Genomic DNA, 16706 nt, shown 5'->3' with positions numbered 1-16706 from the left:
GGGGTTACAATGATTTCTACAATTGTTCTTTTTCTGTGGCAGAATGATTATACAACACACAACTTAAAAAAATCATAAATTTCATGCACAAGGTGTAATTTGTTGTCAGTTTTCTGAAACCAACACAAGGTCAAAATTATACATAGAGGGTCAAAAATGTACATACCTGTACATCACACCTAATATTGGGTTAATGTCACTCAGCATGTTTCACCTCCATCAGATTCCTTTGGTAGTCATCAACAAGCTTCTGGCAGAAGCTTCTGGTTGGATATTTGACCACTCTTCTTGGCAGAATTGACAGACTACAACCAGATTCGTTGGGTGCGTGGCACAGACAGGACCTTTAGGCATAGTCTACAAATATTTTCGATGGGGTTGAGGTCAGGACGTTGGGAAGGCCATTCCAAACACTTAGTGCCATATTTTAACCATCTGAAGCACACGGTCTGAAGCACATATTTTAACCATCTGAAGCACACGGTCTGAAGCACATATTTTAACCATCTGAAGCACACGGTCTGAAGCACATATTTTAACCATCTGAAGCACACGGTCTGAAGCACATATTTTAACCATCTGAAGCACACGGTCTGAAGCACATATTTTAACCATCTGAAGCACATGGTCTGAAGCACATATTTTAACCATCTGAAGCACACGGTCTGAAGCATATATTTTAACCATCTGAAGCACACCATGCAGGTTCTTTTAGGGAGTGGCCAACCCACTTTTGCTAGTTTAACTGGGGCAAAATAGTGGCTGTGACAGGCGCGTAGTCCAAAAGGGTTATACTAAGTCTCATAATTATTCATGGGTATGTTTGGGACGTAACATGCTATAAACCACTATGAAGTGTTATCTCCCATTCCATTCAAGAGCCAGGTGTCCTTGCACCTTGGTGGATTGCTATTATAATAGCGGGTTTGCCAGGTAGTAGAAAAGAACACTTCAGTGCAGAGGAAATGGATCCGCTTGTGCGTGAAGTGAAAGTGCATGAGCAGACCATGTACAGCAACAACAGGATTCCACCAAAGTAGAGGTTTGCATTTCCACTGCATGTCCTATGGTAACTGAGTGCAGCATGAGACAAATTTTCAGTTCTGAATTCAGGAGCGGGCAGGAATCAGCTGACTGGCTGATATGTTTGCGGCAGTGGGGAAAACTAAATATTGCTCAAATAGGTTTTTTTGTTATTTTATCAAACTATTATTTTAGGTGAGCAGAGAAATTTTCACCAAATAAAATAAAAATGGGCTACCGTGCCTAAATTGGCTTTTTCACAGCCAGTCTATCATGGAACGTCTTGGTGTTAAGTGGCAAAGTGCACAGATTCCTTAAGTACCCATTATGTTATTCTGCTGAGGCTGGACTAAAACCAGCAACCTTTCCTCCACAGGTATGGAGCCCTGCTGAGTTACCCCCATGTGGTGATGCTGTACCATGAAGATTGGTTAATTAAGTGAAATGCGAGCCCATAACGCACTGAACTCAGGAAAATCAGGATGTCACTGCTGGACAGAGTACCCATTTACAAATTGTAGTGAAGGACAAGGCAGGTGAGATGGTGTGGGATATTGACTTCTCTGACTTGCCAATATAAATTCAAATTTAGGAGAGCACATGTAAGTCCTACAAAGATCAACATCATCTGCAAATAGCAGGAATGTCACTTCTGGACCCTTTACTAGATGCCCTCCTAGCTAAAGTTGTGCCTTCGTATCCTATTCATGAAAACCTCAAAAAGTGGTGAGAAGACACATCTGTGTTAGAAGCCATCACACGCTCTACTTAGCATGGCAATGACATGCCATGGATGTGGACACAGTCTTACGGAAATGGAATAACATTCAGTAGTAGCCCTGGTGCTCCATATTCTGTCACAAAAGCCACAGTATGTGCAATGGCAAGTGTTCATATGACTTTTCCAAATCCATAAAGCATATGTACAACATTTTTGCATATTTCTTTGCACCTTCTTACAGCTGGATGAGGAAGAAGAGTATTTCCACATTGTTCCTCTGGAATTGTAGATTCGACCATCAAAGAGTCTCCTTCTTAGGACGTTGGCATGGGCTTTCCCAGGAAGGTGAAGCAGGATAATCCCCCCCATAGCTGGAACACACACATTGGTCCATTTTTTTTAAATACAGACCACCCATGTTTTCCAGTCCTGAGGTACTTTACCTGCCTTCCATGCAACGTCAACATCTAGTCCTTTAAACATCTCAGTAGATTTAATCTGTCCCTGCAGCCTTTCTGCCATGGAGGTCTGTTATCTCTGTAGTAACTTCAGCTACACTAACTTCAGTTTCCAACACTGTGTCCACTAGGTTGAGGAGCTCCTCAAAGCGATTTTCCACTACCTGACAATATCTACATGTCAGCTGAACACAAACTCACCCTCCTGAAGAATCAAACAGCTTCCCAAAACTTCTCTAGAGCTACCTAATAATCTCTCTCCATGGATTCTCTAAGACATCTTAGACCCGGGTGGCACCCCATCCCTGCCTTGCACCCATAGCTTCAGGGATCAGCACTGGATCCCTGTGACAATGCATAAAACAAGTGGGTATGGAAAATGGAGGGATAGATGGATGGACATCCTATATCCACCCAAAGAGTAAAACCGATCACTATTTATGGCTAGAAAACTTAAAAGAGTACACTGTAGGTCCTAGTTGAACACAGTTGACTTTATTTGTGTTTCCAACTCATTACCAACACAGCAAGATTTTGTCCAAAATTAAACACCATATGTTTGTCTCTGTGGTCCATGAATATATGTTGTCATTGTATAAAAACACGTCAAACAATGCTTAGGAATGCCTGATTTGCCAGAAGGTTATAAAATAAGAAAACTTCCTATGTACTGCATTACTGAACTCAGACATGATGAAAAATAAAAGTAAATACTTGTAGTGTAATACTTTTAAAGGTATACTGTCATGTTTGGATATAATTGTATCAGAAGCAGGCCCCTATTTAGGGGATAGTGCTAAATGTACACTGGGTTACAACGCTGCATGACTTTAATACAATTTTGTGTTGCAGTTGGGCATCCAGTCCATAGCCTCAGTGGAATACAGTTAAACCATTTGTGGTATGTAACCTGATATGAGGCACTGAACCATTCAAAGTTTACTGACTGGTTGCAGTGCTAGTTATAAAAATTGTGCTAAATGTGAACTACACAAAAATTTTACAACCTCCTTTGGAGGTAAATTTTATTTTAAGGTGCTTTGCTTAAAATAATTCCTTTTCAATGTTCTTTTTAAGCTATTTTTCTGTATTACATCTCTTTCATAAAGTCTGGAAGATAAAAATCCCCCAGCCAGGACAACCACTTATTAGTGAAATTTAGAGAGTGCCAAATTCAGAGTGCACTAAAATGCCAAAATCATTTCAGAGAATTAACAAATCACATATAGTTAACTTAAACTTCTGTGGACTTTCTGCAAACAGCCACTGCTTTAACCTGCAGGAAAAAAAAGAATTATGAACATCCATCTAATTATGATGATGCATTACTAAAAAGCAAGACCTGTTGGAACATGTGCATTTATTAACTAGTCTAATAGCATTTTTGACTGACATGCAGTACTGCACTAAAGTCTTGGGCCATCAAAGAAAATGATGTTCAGATGATCTTCTTGTTGCTATAGAACTCTAATATTATGTCTAATATTATGTCTGCCAGCTTAGTCATTTCAAAACCTCTGATAAAGTCACCATAGTATTTGCAGCAAACCTCCAATACACCCACGTATTTTTTGACTTGACCACTAACACACCTCCTATGGCGAATAAAAAACCTCATTGACTTTTGTTGTCTAATTGAATAAATAAATTAGATGAATAAGATTGGTGAAATGTAATAAATGCATGGAATGGCTGAGGTGCCCCTGAACAGAGGTTTGGGAACCAAAGCGGTGTTCATCTAGTCATCCAGGCATCAGTAGCTTTTTGGAGAACAGAAGAAATTCTTGTTAGTTGTTATTGTGTCACTTTTAATTTGCATATGTTCCGATGTTAAATCGTGTATTTTTTTTCCTGAGCAAATATTCACTTACTACCCAGATAAACTGCATTAAACATTTTCTGATGGCTCAAAACTTTTCACAGTTCGGTATATCCAAGGGTATATGATGTCATATCAATTCTTCGTGATGAAGGTTTGTTTTAGTTATTTTACAGTCTTTACTGATCTAAAATATCTTAAATGTTATTTTAAAATCTGTTTTAAACATGTGTAAGTATCAGTGTAAACCAGGGGTATCAAACTCCAGTCCTGGGGGGCCGGAGCCCTGTGTAGCTTAGTTCTTTCCCTGTTCCACCACAAATGATTCATCTCAAGAGCTGTATGGTAATTAGCACAAGGAGGTGCAAGGAGTTGAATCAGAGTAGACTGTAGTCTAAAATGCATAGTGCAAAAATGAGTAGGGCTCTGGCCCCCCAGGCCTGGAGTCTGACACCCCTGGTGAAGAGTATCAATCATATATGTCAATCATAAACAACCTTTCCAGGTACTTGCTGAGATGGCAGGGCTAGTGGTTTTGACACAGTGGGGGGGTGCTTTCTGGAATCCACAGGAAAACCCTGGTCACAGAAAAGGGGGGGTATTCCATGTGGTCCCCCCACCTTGGAGCATACGGAAAATGAGGATGAGGATGTGTTCTGTGTGTCTCCACCAATTGCAGATTGGCAGCTGTGGTCAGACCCACTGAAACCACTGGTGCTTCCACCAGAGGACTCAGAACTGTTCCCTGGAAAATAACAAAAATAGACCCAGATGTCAAACAACCCCCACCCATCAAACAGTGCATAATACCGGATCATAAACATTTAATGCTACATAGCCAGTTCTGCAATTGTGTTCTGCAATTAATAATAAAGACTGACCCAGGAGGTGTATGCTCTCATTGTCTAGGTCATCCTCCTCCATAACTCCTTCAGAAATCTCTTGGCTTGACTCTCTTCTCTGGGAATGGCCACAGAGGTAGCTGGCAGGAGATAGAGAACCCCGGCCAGAGGATGAGGATGAGGTGCTTCCAGTTGTTGAACAAGTGCTCCCAGAACCTGTAGAATTAGCATGGGATAACAGAACACGTCCATGGGGTAACATCTTAGAGTCTGAAATGAGAAGAAAATAAGTTTTTCTTCATGGTTAACAAAACATATTTCAATACATTTCAATATTTTACTTGAAGGAAGCAGGTTTAATAGCTGAGAGGTTTCTAAAGAACGTGTGTAAGTGCACCTCTTCCAGTCGGGACACACTTGATTGCCCTGTCACAGATCGCTTCATCACTGGGCTGGATATCCATGAAAGGTTTGCTCCCCATTCCCATGAATACCCTCTCCTGTATCCTAAGCTCTGCAACATGTCATAATAACAATTAAACAACAGAGGTTAGCTTGACAGCAAGGGCAGATTTAACGGAGAAGGAGAGCTGGAGCTCTAACTAACCCCTGCTGCGCACTGCCTGCTCCCAAAGGATCTGTTCCAAGTCATTGGCCCAACCCTCCTTCACCTCCTTTTTCTCAGCCTGCAGGATGTAGGTATCCTGCGAGTTCCTACGTCGGAACCAGATCTCAAAGCACAGTCCACTGTTGCCGGAGTTGTGTGTCATCCCAATATCAGAAGTCTGGTCAAAATAAGCACAAAATCAGAATCATACACATGACTTCTGTCAGAATTTACACTAAATTCAAGCAAAATTTCTTTCATTATGGCTACTTACCTTGAAAGATTGTTTATAAACATAAATGTCATTTCCTATAGTTGTCCTCTTAGTCTTGCTGAAAAGGATGAGTTCTTGGAAGAGGAACACATGGCGAAAGTGTTTCTTTTTCTTGAAGGACACCAAGAATTCATTCTGACGGATCAGAGGCCCTTGTTCCTTCAAATTTACCTGGAACAGGAAAGAGAACCACGGAAGCTTATTGATTTAATGAAGTGGAGCTTCACTTGCCTTGTGTCTGCTCCCTCACACCCTAATCACAGGCACTCACATCACAGCCTTGGATATCTTCCATAGTGAGAAGGTCATTCCCATGGCGCAACTGGAAGCAGACGACTTCTAGAGCTGCTTGAATTTCAGCTCTCTCACTGCATGGCAGTGCATCACACTCCCTCAGCAGGTCCTGCAGCAGCAGATTGTACTTGCTGATCCGCTGTACTGGCTTCAGCAGGTAAGATGACAGATCCATCTTGTCTCCAAGCTCCTGCTGTTTCTGCTATCATTTCAAAAATACAGAGGTGAAAATTTCAGGTACAGAAAGTAAAAATCCATGATTTAGTTTCAACCAACCAGTTAAGTATAAAGAGGCACAGTCACAGAGTACTCTGGTTGGTTGAAACAAAATCTTGGTTAGGGTTTTTACTTTCTAGACCTGAAATTTCCACCTCTGCAAAATGTTTGAGGTTTATTCAAGAGTGCAGAGAATTAACAGTAATGAAAAGGTACAATTGTCTCACTCAGCTTATCACTCAGGGTCTCTGTCTGCTAACCAGGGGGTGGTGGTGTGCCCCCTTCGTTAAATTTGCCGACCAGGGGGGTGCAATGGTTGCTTGCCTGAAAGAAGCCATGGGCATGGTGAATGAGCAGGGCATCAGATTGAGGTTTATTCTTGCTGTAGAGTGCATACAGGCTGAAACTCTCTCTCTGAGTTAGGAAAGAAAGACATAATTAATTAATCTGTTTAAGCAGAGGGGACCACAATTAAACATACAGCACGAATGATACGTATCGTGAGTATTGTATCACGGGCTACTTGGCAATACCCAGCCCTACATTACTTTTTGTAATTATATTTTTGCCATTTCCATTTATAATGCACCATTAATTGGTATTAATTTATGATTTCTTAGCATCTGCAACAAGGTCTTGTTTAGTGTTATAGGGCAAGGGACACATGAATCTGGGTCATGGATGTAGGCATGCTCACATGTCTCAGAAAACAACGCCCCACTCGAAGGGGCTCCTGGAGGCAGCTTTCCAGTTCCTTGAGAAAAAAGTGGCAGTGGAAGTCATGCAGCTTCTCCAGATTGCTGAAGATGCGTCCGCGTTGGCCTCGAAGGTCCTGAGGCACATCTGGCCTCTCCAGCAGGGGGTAGTAATGGGTCATAACATAGCTCAGTGAGCGCACATATTCCCTCTCTGTCAGTAGTAGCTCCTCTATTATCCGCCGGAACCTCCTGACAGAAAAGATTTCATGGTTACCACATCTACCAAAAGTCCTCAATGGCAAGTCCCCTCAAAACGATTAATTGGCCTAAAATGCTTTCCTTCAACAATCAGAAGAGATTCACAATTTGTTCAGTAAAGGACACATGCAGTAAAAATTTGAAGAAAAATACTCATTATGAAACGCAAGTTTCTAAAAAATGCCTGCAATATGTTTGTTTAAATTTTATACGCGTTTTGAGGGATTAGCATACCATCCAGGTACAGCCTGCCTGATCATATTCTAGGACACACTCCGAACCTGTACTGAATAAGTGGCTTAGCAATATTGGATAGATATATGGAGTAAATTTACAATGTTATTTATTTAATTAATTGGAATTTATGAATATATTTGCTAATATGGATTAATTAATGGAATATGGATTGTTAATCATCATTTCTTGCAATATAGATAAACAACATACATGAAACAAGTTCGTCTCCATCTATAATGGAATACATATATATTTTTTTTTGCTCATCTGACTTTATCAACTAGGAAATGTATAAAAACTTTACCGATCAAAATGGGCCACCCTAGTGTATTTCATTATGTATTCTGAAAGTGGGATGAAGAGATGTGACTCACAGAACTCTGCTGGCTTTGTCCTTTTCTCCATCACATGCTTGGGTGGCCTGAGTTGTGAATGAACATGGGATCTCAGTCTGCAGACTGGCGGTGGCTGACTGGCAGCTTGAGTCCTCAGAGCAGAAGCTGCCATGCCGAGAGATTTGGAAGCTTTGTGCAGCCTGTAGTATGTGATGCGATGGCTGGCCATGACCCGGATAGGTGTCTGGGGCTTCTAACCCATGAGAGATTGACCTGGCAGTGGAACCCTCACTCAGAGATCTGCCTAGGTTTCTATGCCATGCGAACCATTGGCAACTCAAGGAGTCTATGGATGGCACATTCATCTCAACTGCACATTTTGCAGAGCACTCTTTCAAACTTTTTGTATGGTTTCTTTCCTCTTTTGTAATTATACATTCCCCTGTCGCGTTTTTGTTAGCGGCTCTTGTTTTTGGTTCTGTGCGTGCCTCATTATCCAGCTTGAGGGTTGCATTGCAGCTTAAGACTGCATTAGCCCCGTAGTCTATATATGTTGGCACTCCAAGTGGTTTGGTGAGGGATGGGTTTAAATTGGCCAATGGTACTGACAAAGCAGATTCCTCGTTTACCCCATCCCCTCTACTTATATCCACTGGCCGTTGGACTTTAACAGGATCCTGCAGTTTCTCTTCCAGCTGCTTGCGAACCTCTTGACATCTGAGCCAGGCAACATTCCACACTTTCATTCCCCGGGAGCCTTTCAGAGCACAGGCTTGAGTTTTAACATCCTGGAAGCGCTCCACTGAAAATTCATCAAACCTTTCCTGGTACTTTTTCAGTGTTCCAAGACTGTTCTTAGCTAGGCAACAGCTGGGCTTTATCTGCTCAAGATATTCCGCACAGTCTTTTGAAACTTCAATGGCCTGGAAAAAAAATTGAAATGGGCTTGAAATACTTTATGTGATAAGCTTGTTCCCAAAATCGAAACTCAAGATACAAAAAAATTACAGCCCTGGCTCAGACTCACCTTTTCACAAAAGTGAAACAAACCTACCAAAGTCTTCAGTTCGGTATGACATAGTTCTGCCCGTGATTTGAAATCGGCAAGACTAGACTTGAAAGTATAAAGCATTGTCTGGAAAATCTCTGCTTCAGTATAGGAAGACTCCAGGATTGTCTCAACCTCTGTCACTAGAGTTGCGGCCTGGTGTTGTCGCTCCTAGAATTAAGCAAGAGGGACATTAGGCATTCTGTGAATTTTTCAATGGGTCGCCTTACTGAATTTTTAACATGGTTTGCACTTCCTTACAGCGGCCTGAGCCAGGAAGGAATCAAAGTTCTGCATTGTCTGCTTCACTTGCTCCAGAGAATCCTCCACAGTCTCTGCCTTCAATAGTTGCTGTTCACCCTCAGCACTGAACCACTCCCTGATCTGCATGCAATACAGGCACAGAACAGACATGCACTGTTATGAAAAAAATTTGTAAGTTTAGAAAGTAATGACCGTTGATACAATTACTGTGTCAGCAGTAGACTAAGACTTAGGACATAATAGCTAGCAGGTTCAGATCCAGACTTACTTTGGAAACCTAGAGAATAGAATTTGACCTGACCTGAAAAGTAAGGGATTCATGGGAGAAATGATTGTTGGGATATATAAATAAAATAAACATTTTAGGTAACACATACTAAATAATGCTGTTCCGTTCTGTAACCTTACTTGAATAAATGGGCTTTACATACACAAATATTTATTTACTACAGTTTTCCACTTTAATTTATGGTTCATGGGCTTACCTTGGTAAATCTACTTTCTAGCTCCCTGAGTTTGAGCAGAAAGTCAAGGTGTTGTAGAGAGTAGTTGGACTTCATCACTAGTGTGTGCACCTGCTCCTCCACATGGTTGTACAGGCTGGTTACCAGCTCCATGGTGTCACTGTTGGGACAGGGTGATTACAAGTATCTGTTTCAGCAGAGGAAGGCCACAGCAGATGGTCTGGGTAGTAGTTTAGGTAACTGGAGTTGGGATGAAATGTAACAGATTTAAACTGCCGTGGTGTCCTGTCTTCTCTAAAGTCATTATCAGCACAAAATGGTTTTCGAGAATCCCACCAGGAACAGCCACTGACCGGTAGTCTTCGGAATGTGGAAATCGAGACTCCTCCCTCCTCAATCTTGCTAAGATGGCCCCACCTTCCCTTTGTAATGTGACCAGCCTTGTGTCCTCAAGCACTTCCTTCATCAGTGTTTTCTCTTCATGGATACACTGCTCCACATCCTGCCACACACAGACATAGCACTCATTACTTTATATCCATAGCAAACTGTTGATGGCCCAGATTAGATTTCCACAGTCTCAACATGAACAATTTTGAGACACGATTTCAGATCTGCTACTAATGAACGAACGTGTGTAGATATGCATGTCTATATACCACATATAACCACTTCTCTTGTAACGTAAAGTGTACCTGCAATGTGTCGATCTTTTTGTTGCCCTCAAATTTCCCAATAGCTCTCTGAAGCAATTTGGAAGCCTCCTGAAGGTCAGACACAAAGGGATCCAGTTTCTGGAACATGAAGTTTTTGAATGAGATACATGTTTAGTCTGCGTCGAAACTCTGTCTGATTCAACCATCTTGGCATGAGAGCATTTCTTAGATGTTGCTGCATTATCCTTCATACCTGGTTCAGCTTCAGCCAATCAGAATGGCTGTAAGGGAAAGTGCCTTCCAAGCTGGCTGTTAGCTGGTGTCCATCCACAACCTTGTGTAGTGCTTTCAGTGATGTTGCAACTTCCATCTGGTTTAACCAATCCAACATTAAGACCTAATACTGACACTGCAAAGGCAACGGACTATACACATCTTTGAGAAAGTGCCCTCTCATAGACTAGAGTTATATCTGACCTGCAGTCCAGGGTGCTTTTCAGGACGAGGGTTTGTGTCTTTGTCCACCATCATGACAATACAATGCACAGCATTGAGGGCTTGCTCCTGAGCCAAAAGTTATTGGCATGGACATGAAGGTATTACAATTAAACGACACGCTGAAAATCATTTGATACTTGACAAGTCAGTGTCCGAACTTCTGTTTGTGAAATATATTTTATTTTATATAATTTATGCTTCCTTTTCCAAAAGCATCATAGTGCTATGATAATTGTTCCACTGTGTCCATCTGCCTGACCCTCCCATCTCCCCCCAGATGTGACCCTAATGTATAGTGCCTGTCTGTCTTGGTAGCCCCAGCCTGGTCAGTGTCGTTACCCATGTTGTTGCATGCATCAGTGCCTGTTTGATCCCTGCTTATTTAACTCCTTGTGTTTGGTCCATGTCTTCCTCTGCCCCCAGTTCCCTGTTAGGTCCTGTTTTGTTCCTGATTCTGTCTCGTTTGTCTTAAAAACCCCTTTATCCCTCTTATATGGCTGCACTTGGGTTGTTTCTCTCTCTGAACATGACACACCGGACTTCACCAATTACCTTAACTGCCTTATCGACAAAGTGTAATGATGCTTATAGGAAAAAACTAACGAAAAATGTATTATGTGGTTTATTGTGACAAAACATACAAAACGATTGCTGATATACTCGCATTTCAAAAGCAAATGTGGAGTGAATAGAGTTTTACTGCGGTAGATACTAGATGGAAGCCAACTTACTTGTACCATTAGCAAGGCCTTATAGAATCCTGGGGGTGGGAGGGCCTTTCTTGCATCGACTACAAGGGTCATTCCCAGGTCTGCAACTTCTTTCCTGGAAAACCATGCCGGAGACTGTCTCATATGTTCAACAGTACTTTTGGTTTTCTCCACCTCTTAGTCATGTCACCCCACAACACTATAACATCACTTTGTCAGTGTGTTACAGAATGTAACAAGTCATTTATTGCTAGATTTTCCCAATAGCAAATGTAGTAAATAAGCTGCAAAGAAATATCATGCATAGCAAACAGAGGAGCAGTAATTACATGTAGTACTGCTTTAAATTTCTAAATAACTGTGTGTTTAATATATATATGTCACTAAAGTAGAAAACATTGCAACGGATATCAGGTTTTGAATGGCATAAATAAAAAGTTAGTATTGTTAACAATGGTTTATGAGCTTATTACAATCATGTAATTGATAAAATGCTTTTTTACAATAACTAATAATCTATTAAAATATAATTTCATTACAATTCAATTTTAGAGTAAACAATAGTAGAAGTATAGCCTGCCAGATATTTTTAGTACAGGAGTCACTCATTCAGTGCTGCTCACAGCTATCAGGCATCAACTATAGTCTTTACATAGCATTCTCCTTGATGCAACTGGTGGGCCACTACAATCCTGGTATGTCGTTATCAATATCAGTCTCATTTATTTCACCTTAACCTTTTTACACCAGTAGACCATTCCCTTGGCTATGGGAAAAGAAGGGAGTTGTAAAAACCAACAGGGACAGAGATTAGTTGTGTCCCACCTTGGGATGAAGTAGAAGTGGAGTAGCAACTTGCACAGCTCCTGACTGGAGGCAGACTGGGACTTCCAGCCCTGGTGATCCCCATAAACCTCCACAACTGCTCTACCAGTCCGGTCTCGGCTGCCTGAAGGAAAATTTTCATGTATCGTTACCATGGCAGACAGAACCCCCCCTCCACCCAAACACGCACACACAGATACAGAACATCTTTAACTTTATGAGGGACTTTCCTAGAATGACCCCTTTCTCTTTTAACAGGGGCAGAGTGGGATGACATCATGTAGCAAACCTGCCCCCACACACCTTCAGCTGAAAATATCCAGCACTGGATTTCCATGCTTTAGCCGGCAAAAGAAAAGAAAGAAGTACATGGAAAAATCTGGAACATTGTCTGTGTATGATTGCAATTACTGTGCTTGCAAGGGTAGTTTGCATACTTCACAGGATCACAGAGCGAAGCTGGAGTATATACAACTCAGCCATGGGGTATTGCATTGTACCTACAATTATACCTATTGTATATATATTGTATTTATTGTATTGCATTTATCATTGATTGTGCCCTATGTTAGATGCTGCCTAACTCTGCAGGGAGGAAAGCAAGTAAGAATGTCGTTATACATGTACAATGACAATAAAGTTTTGAATCTTGAATCTGAATTTGCCTGGGGACAGAACAACCTGTAATGCAATCTGCATTCATACAGTAAGCTTCTTTGGCTTCAGTGTTTGGAAATTTTCTAGCTCTTTAATCTCAAGCACTGCAAAAGAAAGGTTGATCCCTCATTTAAGATATTCAAGACAAGATCCTGGGATGTGTAACTTATTGACTATTCATACAAAAGGGGACCTTTACCTGGAAGGCATGCAATTCCCAAATGGAGGAGGTAATTGCTAGTGTCTGCTGGAGATGGCCTGGCTAGCAGATATGGGACATCAGCAAGCACTTCTTGGGTCCTGTCAACCTGAGGAGCCTGGACCTTCTTTTGGTGTTCATTCACAGCATGTAAGGATGCTGTTTCAGCTACACCAGCCTGGACAGCATCTTCAGATAAGGGAGGACCTGGGGTAAATCGTCAACATCATGAAAATCCTCTCGTATAGCATGCTCTGTAGTGTCCACTTTATGAAATTTGGTTTTCACTTCATAGTTGAGATTAGTTTTTAAAAATAAGTAATGATGTGTAATTACTCATTAGAAGTTATACTATTTCAGAATTGAAAAAAATGGAAAAATCTCTGTCTAGTTGTGATTATATGTCACGATATTATGATTTTAAAGAATGAAAACACTAGCTAAAACATCTGAGACGTAATAGGCAGGTTAAGAACATTTTGGAGAGACAGTACTAGATAAAAGTAGTTCCCCGCTGTACCTAAATTGCACCAAACCGTGAACCCAAAATCAAGGTTTGTACCAAATTGTGAATTTTGTGTTCTTATAGCCAGTTCCAATCTACAATGGCAGTGTATTGCACACAGGAAACTGGAGAGTCTGAAACTGAAACCAACTTCCAGCCTCTTATTCAATACAGTGTCACTGGGAATTCAGAATTTCATTTAGATTTAATATATGATTATATTATTTATTATTTGTCATTTATGGGTGCCTGGGGTGGCGATGGAGTGCTGTTTCAGTCCCATGGAGGGGTGACATTGTGGGTGTGACTTATGAAGCGTGACATCGCGGGTGCAGCCTTCAGTCTGCCACCCTGCACAGGCCAGCACAGAGAACAGGCTCATCGGTGGACTTTGGCTTTGCCCTTGACCACAGTTAACACCTTGTTTTTAGCAGGCTAGTCCACTCTTTCTTTTTCAATAATGCGAGGATGCCGGGGGGCAGCCAGTTTCTTTCTTTCTTTCTTTCTCTTTCCGTGATGCAGGAATGTATCTCAATACACCACCTTGGGGCGACTCTGTTGTGGAAGGCACTGTATGGCAATGAATTTAGTTGAATTTAATGGTTCCACTCCAAACCTTAAAAATCTCGCTTCAATTTACTATGGCATTATCAGGACAGCAGCAACTACACGGACTTCTGTTAAACCACACTTACTGAATTCTATAAGATGAGCAAACCATCTTTCTACCATGACTGTTTTCACAAGTGATGAAAAGGTGAAGAAACTTATTTTGTCGTGAATATTGCAATAAATTCCACAGGAGAAATTCAATAGTTGTATCTACTTGAGCCCAGTTTAAAGGCACTCTTTGCACCCCGTAAAATGTTTCAGTTTTCCCTCAGGTACATCTATAGAGGTTGTGGATGCTTTCAGTGCCAAAAGACTTTAGCCTTCCAGTTATCTCACAGCATTGTAAAGTTTAATAGCTTCTCTCTCTTGGTCAAAGCAAATGTGAGCACTGCCCCGCCACCTATGAGTAACATCCTGACTGTGGCTGCTTGGCTGCTTGGGCTCAATGCAGACCTTGGCTCCCATCCCAGCAAAGAGGCCACTGTACCACCCACGTTCTCTCCCTCCCCTAGGCTCACCCTCAGTCCAATGTCTCAGACATGCAGCACACCCTGCTCAGGGCGGGGGGTCATGCCCATTGCCTTCTGTGTGATCACCACATATCTTGCCTTGAGATGGAATGTGGCAGCTCTGTCTGGATAATCTACAAAGGGAAACCCAGGGTCCATTCAAACCATTTAGCGTAACTGAATGCACTCTTTTTACCGGGAGAGTAGACAGTTGAAGGATGTCAGACTTCAGTCTTCAATCACAAGGGATTCTTTTTAGCTGAGGAATCACGGCGATGTTTATAACTTTGAACTCCGACTTTAAACGACCAGCAATATTTTCCCTTTCCTTTCCCGTATAATGACAGGGGAGGAATATATAGCATTCTGAGCAGACTGCTGTAATGGAAGACTTCCTATAAGGTAAGAAACAGCCAGTGATGGCTACTGACCAAAATGTTTCATTTTAGTGAAGCAAACTACAGACTGAACCCCCAGGGTATCTCTTATCAAACAAAAAAATATGGCAATATATTGGAAAACATAATGCAGCATATTAAATAATACAGCCATGGTAAAAATTAAGAGACCATGGCATAACTTATATTTTCCAATGTACTGCAATATATGTATAGACCTTGTATAGTAATATATTGATACATATAAATAACAAGATTTTGCAATGATGACAAATGAGTTAAGAAACAAGACTGTTCTTTTGACCCATTTATTTGTTTTGTTGAACCTCAAGCTCATGATTAAAGTTCAATGACCAAATAAGGCCAAATAAGAAATAAGTTTGATAGCGTGGTTTTGAGTTACTATATTTCATAACCATTAGACATAGACGGAAAATCATTTTGTATTTTTCAAAACAGAAAAAAATAATTTTATTTTTCTTGATTAGTCTGTGGTAATATATGGTAGTTATATGTAATATATTCCTTTTAATTGTGTACTCGTATGGCACATATATGTTTTAATATAAATGTAAATATGTGTAGCATATGGAAATCCATCCATCCATCCATTTTCTGTAACTGCGTATCCTATTCAGGGCTGTGGGGGGATCCGGAGCCTATAGGTGCAAGGAAGGGAACAATCCAGGATGGGGTGCTGACCCACTGCAGGGCACACTCACACTCACACTCACACTCCGTTCACACTCACACTCACACTCCATTCACACATGCACACCTACAGGCAATTTGGTAAATTACCCTCCAGTTAACCTCAGCGTGTTTTTTGTCTGTGCGGGGAAACCGGAGTACCCGGAGGAAACCCCACGACGACTGGGGAGAACATGCAAACTCCACAGACATGGACCACGGCAAAGACTCAGGCCCAGTTCCCAGAGGTGTGAAGCAACAGTGCTAATCACTGCGTCGCCATGCCGCCTTTGTTCACAGATCTGACCAAGAAATCTGATTGGACAGACGGTGTTCTGTGAGTGCAGTTATCAGAGTGTAACTGCAATCGGACATTTCACATCAGATGTATCACTCCGCTTTACAGATGTACCTAAAAACCATGACTTAAGCGTAACCCTCTGGAGTCAGTGATGTGATGTGAGAGAGTTTTCACTGAGGAAATACTGTAAAAATACATCTCAGGAAAAATTACAACTTCAGTTCATGGATAACTGCAAATTCATATACGTAGTCACTTTATAAATTACAAATGTCACTTGTTGATTGCTACTGTAAAAACTTCATAAATATATGCAAACTGTTGCCAACTAGGTTATTCTTTTAGAATTTTGCACTACCTTTATGAGACTTTTTTGCAAGTACTGTATAAGACTACAAAGCATTCATTTTATTTAACTTATTAAGTTTCTCAAAATACATGTTGTAAAATATCTTAAAATAGTATGGATTGTATTTGCTGAAAATGTTATTTAAATAAAGATCATTGTCATTAAATATTGGCATTAAAATGGTAGTTTAAGTAATATGAATGTTATGTTCTGCTCTGCTTAACCTGTTGTTAACCTCA

The 16706-nt window shown here is 41.0% G+C and overlaps 1 protein-coding gene and 1 long non-coding RNA gene across 5 annotated transcripts in view; one reads left to right on the top strand and one right to left on the bottom strand.

The window, feature by feature from the left end:
* Nucleotides 1-2681: 2681 nt before the first annotated feature.
* LOC111842300 (pleckstrin homology domain-containing family G member 4B) overlaps nucleotides 2682-16706 on the bottom strand; it is a 29805-nt gene continuing 15780 nt past the window's right edge. The window contains exons 4-23 of one of the 4 annotated variants that reach the window (XM_023808778.2): nucleotides 13104-13310; nucleotides 12248-12371; nucleotides 11444-11537; nucleotides 10692-10778; nucleotides 10468-10584; nucleotides 10254-10352; nucleotides 9912-10060; nucleotides 9580-9718; nucleotides 9092-9214; nucleotides 8810-9001; nucleotides 7822-8705; nucleotides 6952-7201; nucleotides 6579-6668; nucleotides 6016-6240; nucleotides 5745-5915; nucleotides 5471-5648; nucleotides 5261-5377; nucleotides 4903-5079; nucleotides 4519-4766; nucleotides 2682-3478 (exon numbers count right to left, since the gene is read on the bottom strand). In XM_023808778.2, the coding sequence (XP_023664546.2) occupies nucleotides 3437-3478; nucleotides 4519-4766; nucleotides 4903-5079; nucleotides 5261-5377; nucleotides 5471-5648; nucleotides 5745-5915; nucleotides 6016-6240; nucleotides 6579-6668; nucleotides 6952-7201; nucleotides 7822-8705; nucleotides 8810-9001; nucleotides 9092-9214; nucleotides 9580-9718; nucleotides 9912-10060; nucleotides 10254-10352; nucleotides 10468-10584; nucleotides 10692-10778; nucleotides 11444-11537; nucleotides 12248-12371; nucleotides 13104-13310 (3713 nt within the window). In that variant the 3' untranslated portion in view covers nucleotides 2682-3436. Of the gene's footprint in view, nucleotides 3479-4518; nucleotides 4767-4902; nucleotides 5134-5260; nucleotides 5378-5470; nucleotides 5649-5744; nucleotides 5916-6015; nucleotides 6241-6578; nucleotides 6669-6951; nucleotides 7202-7821; nucleotides 8706-8809; nucleotides 9002-9091; nucleotides 9215-9579; nucleotides 9719-9911; nucleotides 10061-10253; nucleotides 10353-10467; nucleotides 10585-10691; nucleotides 10779-11443; nucleotides 11538-12247; nucleotides 12372-13103; nucleotides 13311-16706 lie in introns of all 4 variants that reach the window. The other 3 variants (XM_023808775.2, XM_023808776.2, XM_023808777.2) reach the window with 3 other exon arrangements.
* Nucleotides 13306-16633, top strand: LOC140591639 (uncharacterized). The gene is made up of 2 exons (XR_011991904.1): nucleotides 13306-15131; nucleotides 15766-16633. It is a non-coding gene; the product is annotated as an uncharacterized lncRNA (long non-coding RNA).

The sequence above is a fragment of the Paramormyrops kingsleyae genome, chromosome 6 (assembly GCF_048594095.1).
Source record: "Paramormyrops kingsleyae isolate MSU_618 chromosome 6, PKINGS_0.4, whole genome shotgun sequence".
Lineage (NCBI taxonomy): Eukaryota > Metazoa > Chordata > Actinopteri > Osteoglossiformes > Mormyridae > Paramormyrops > Paramormyrops kingsleyae.
This window is presented reverse-complemented; position numbering and strand designations above follow the sequence as displayed.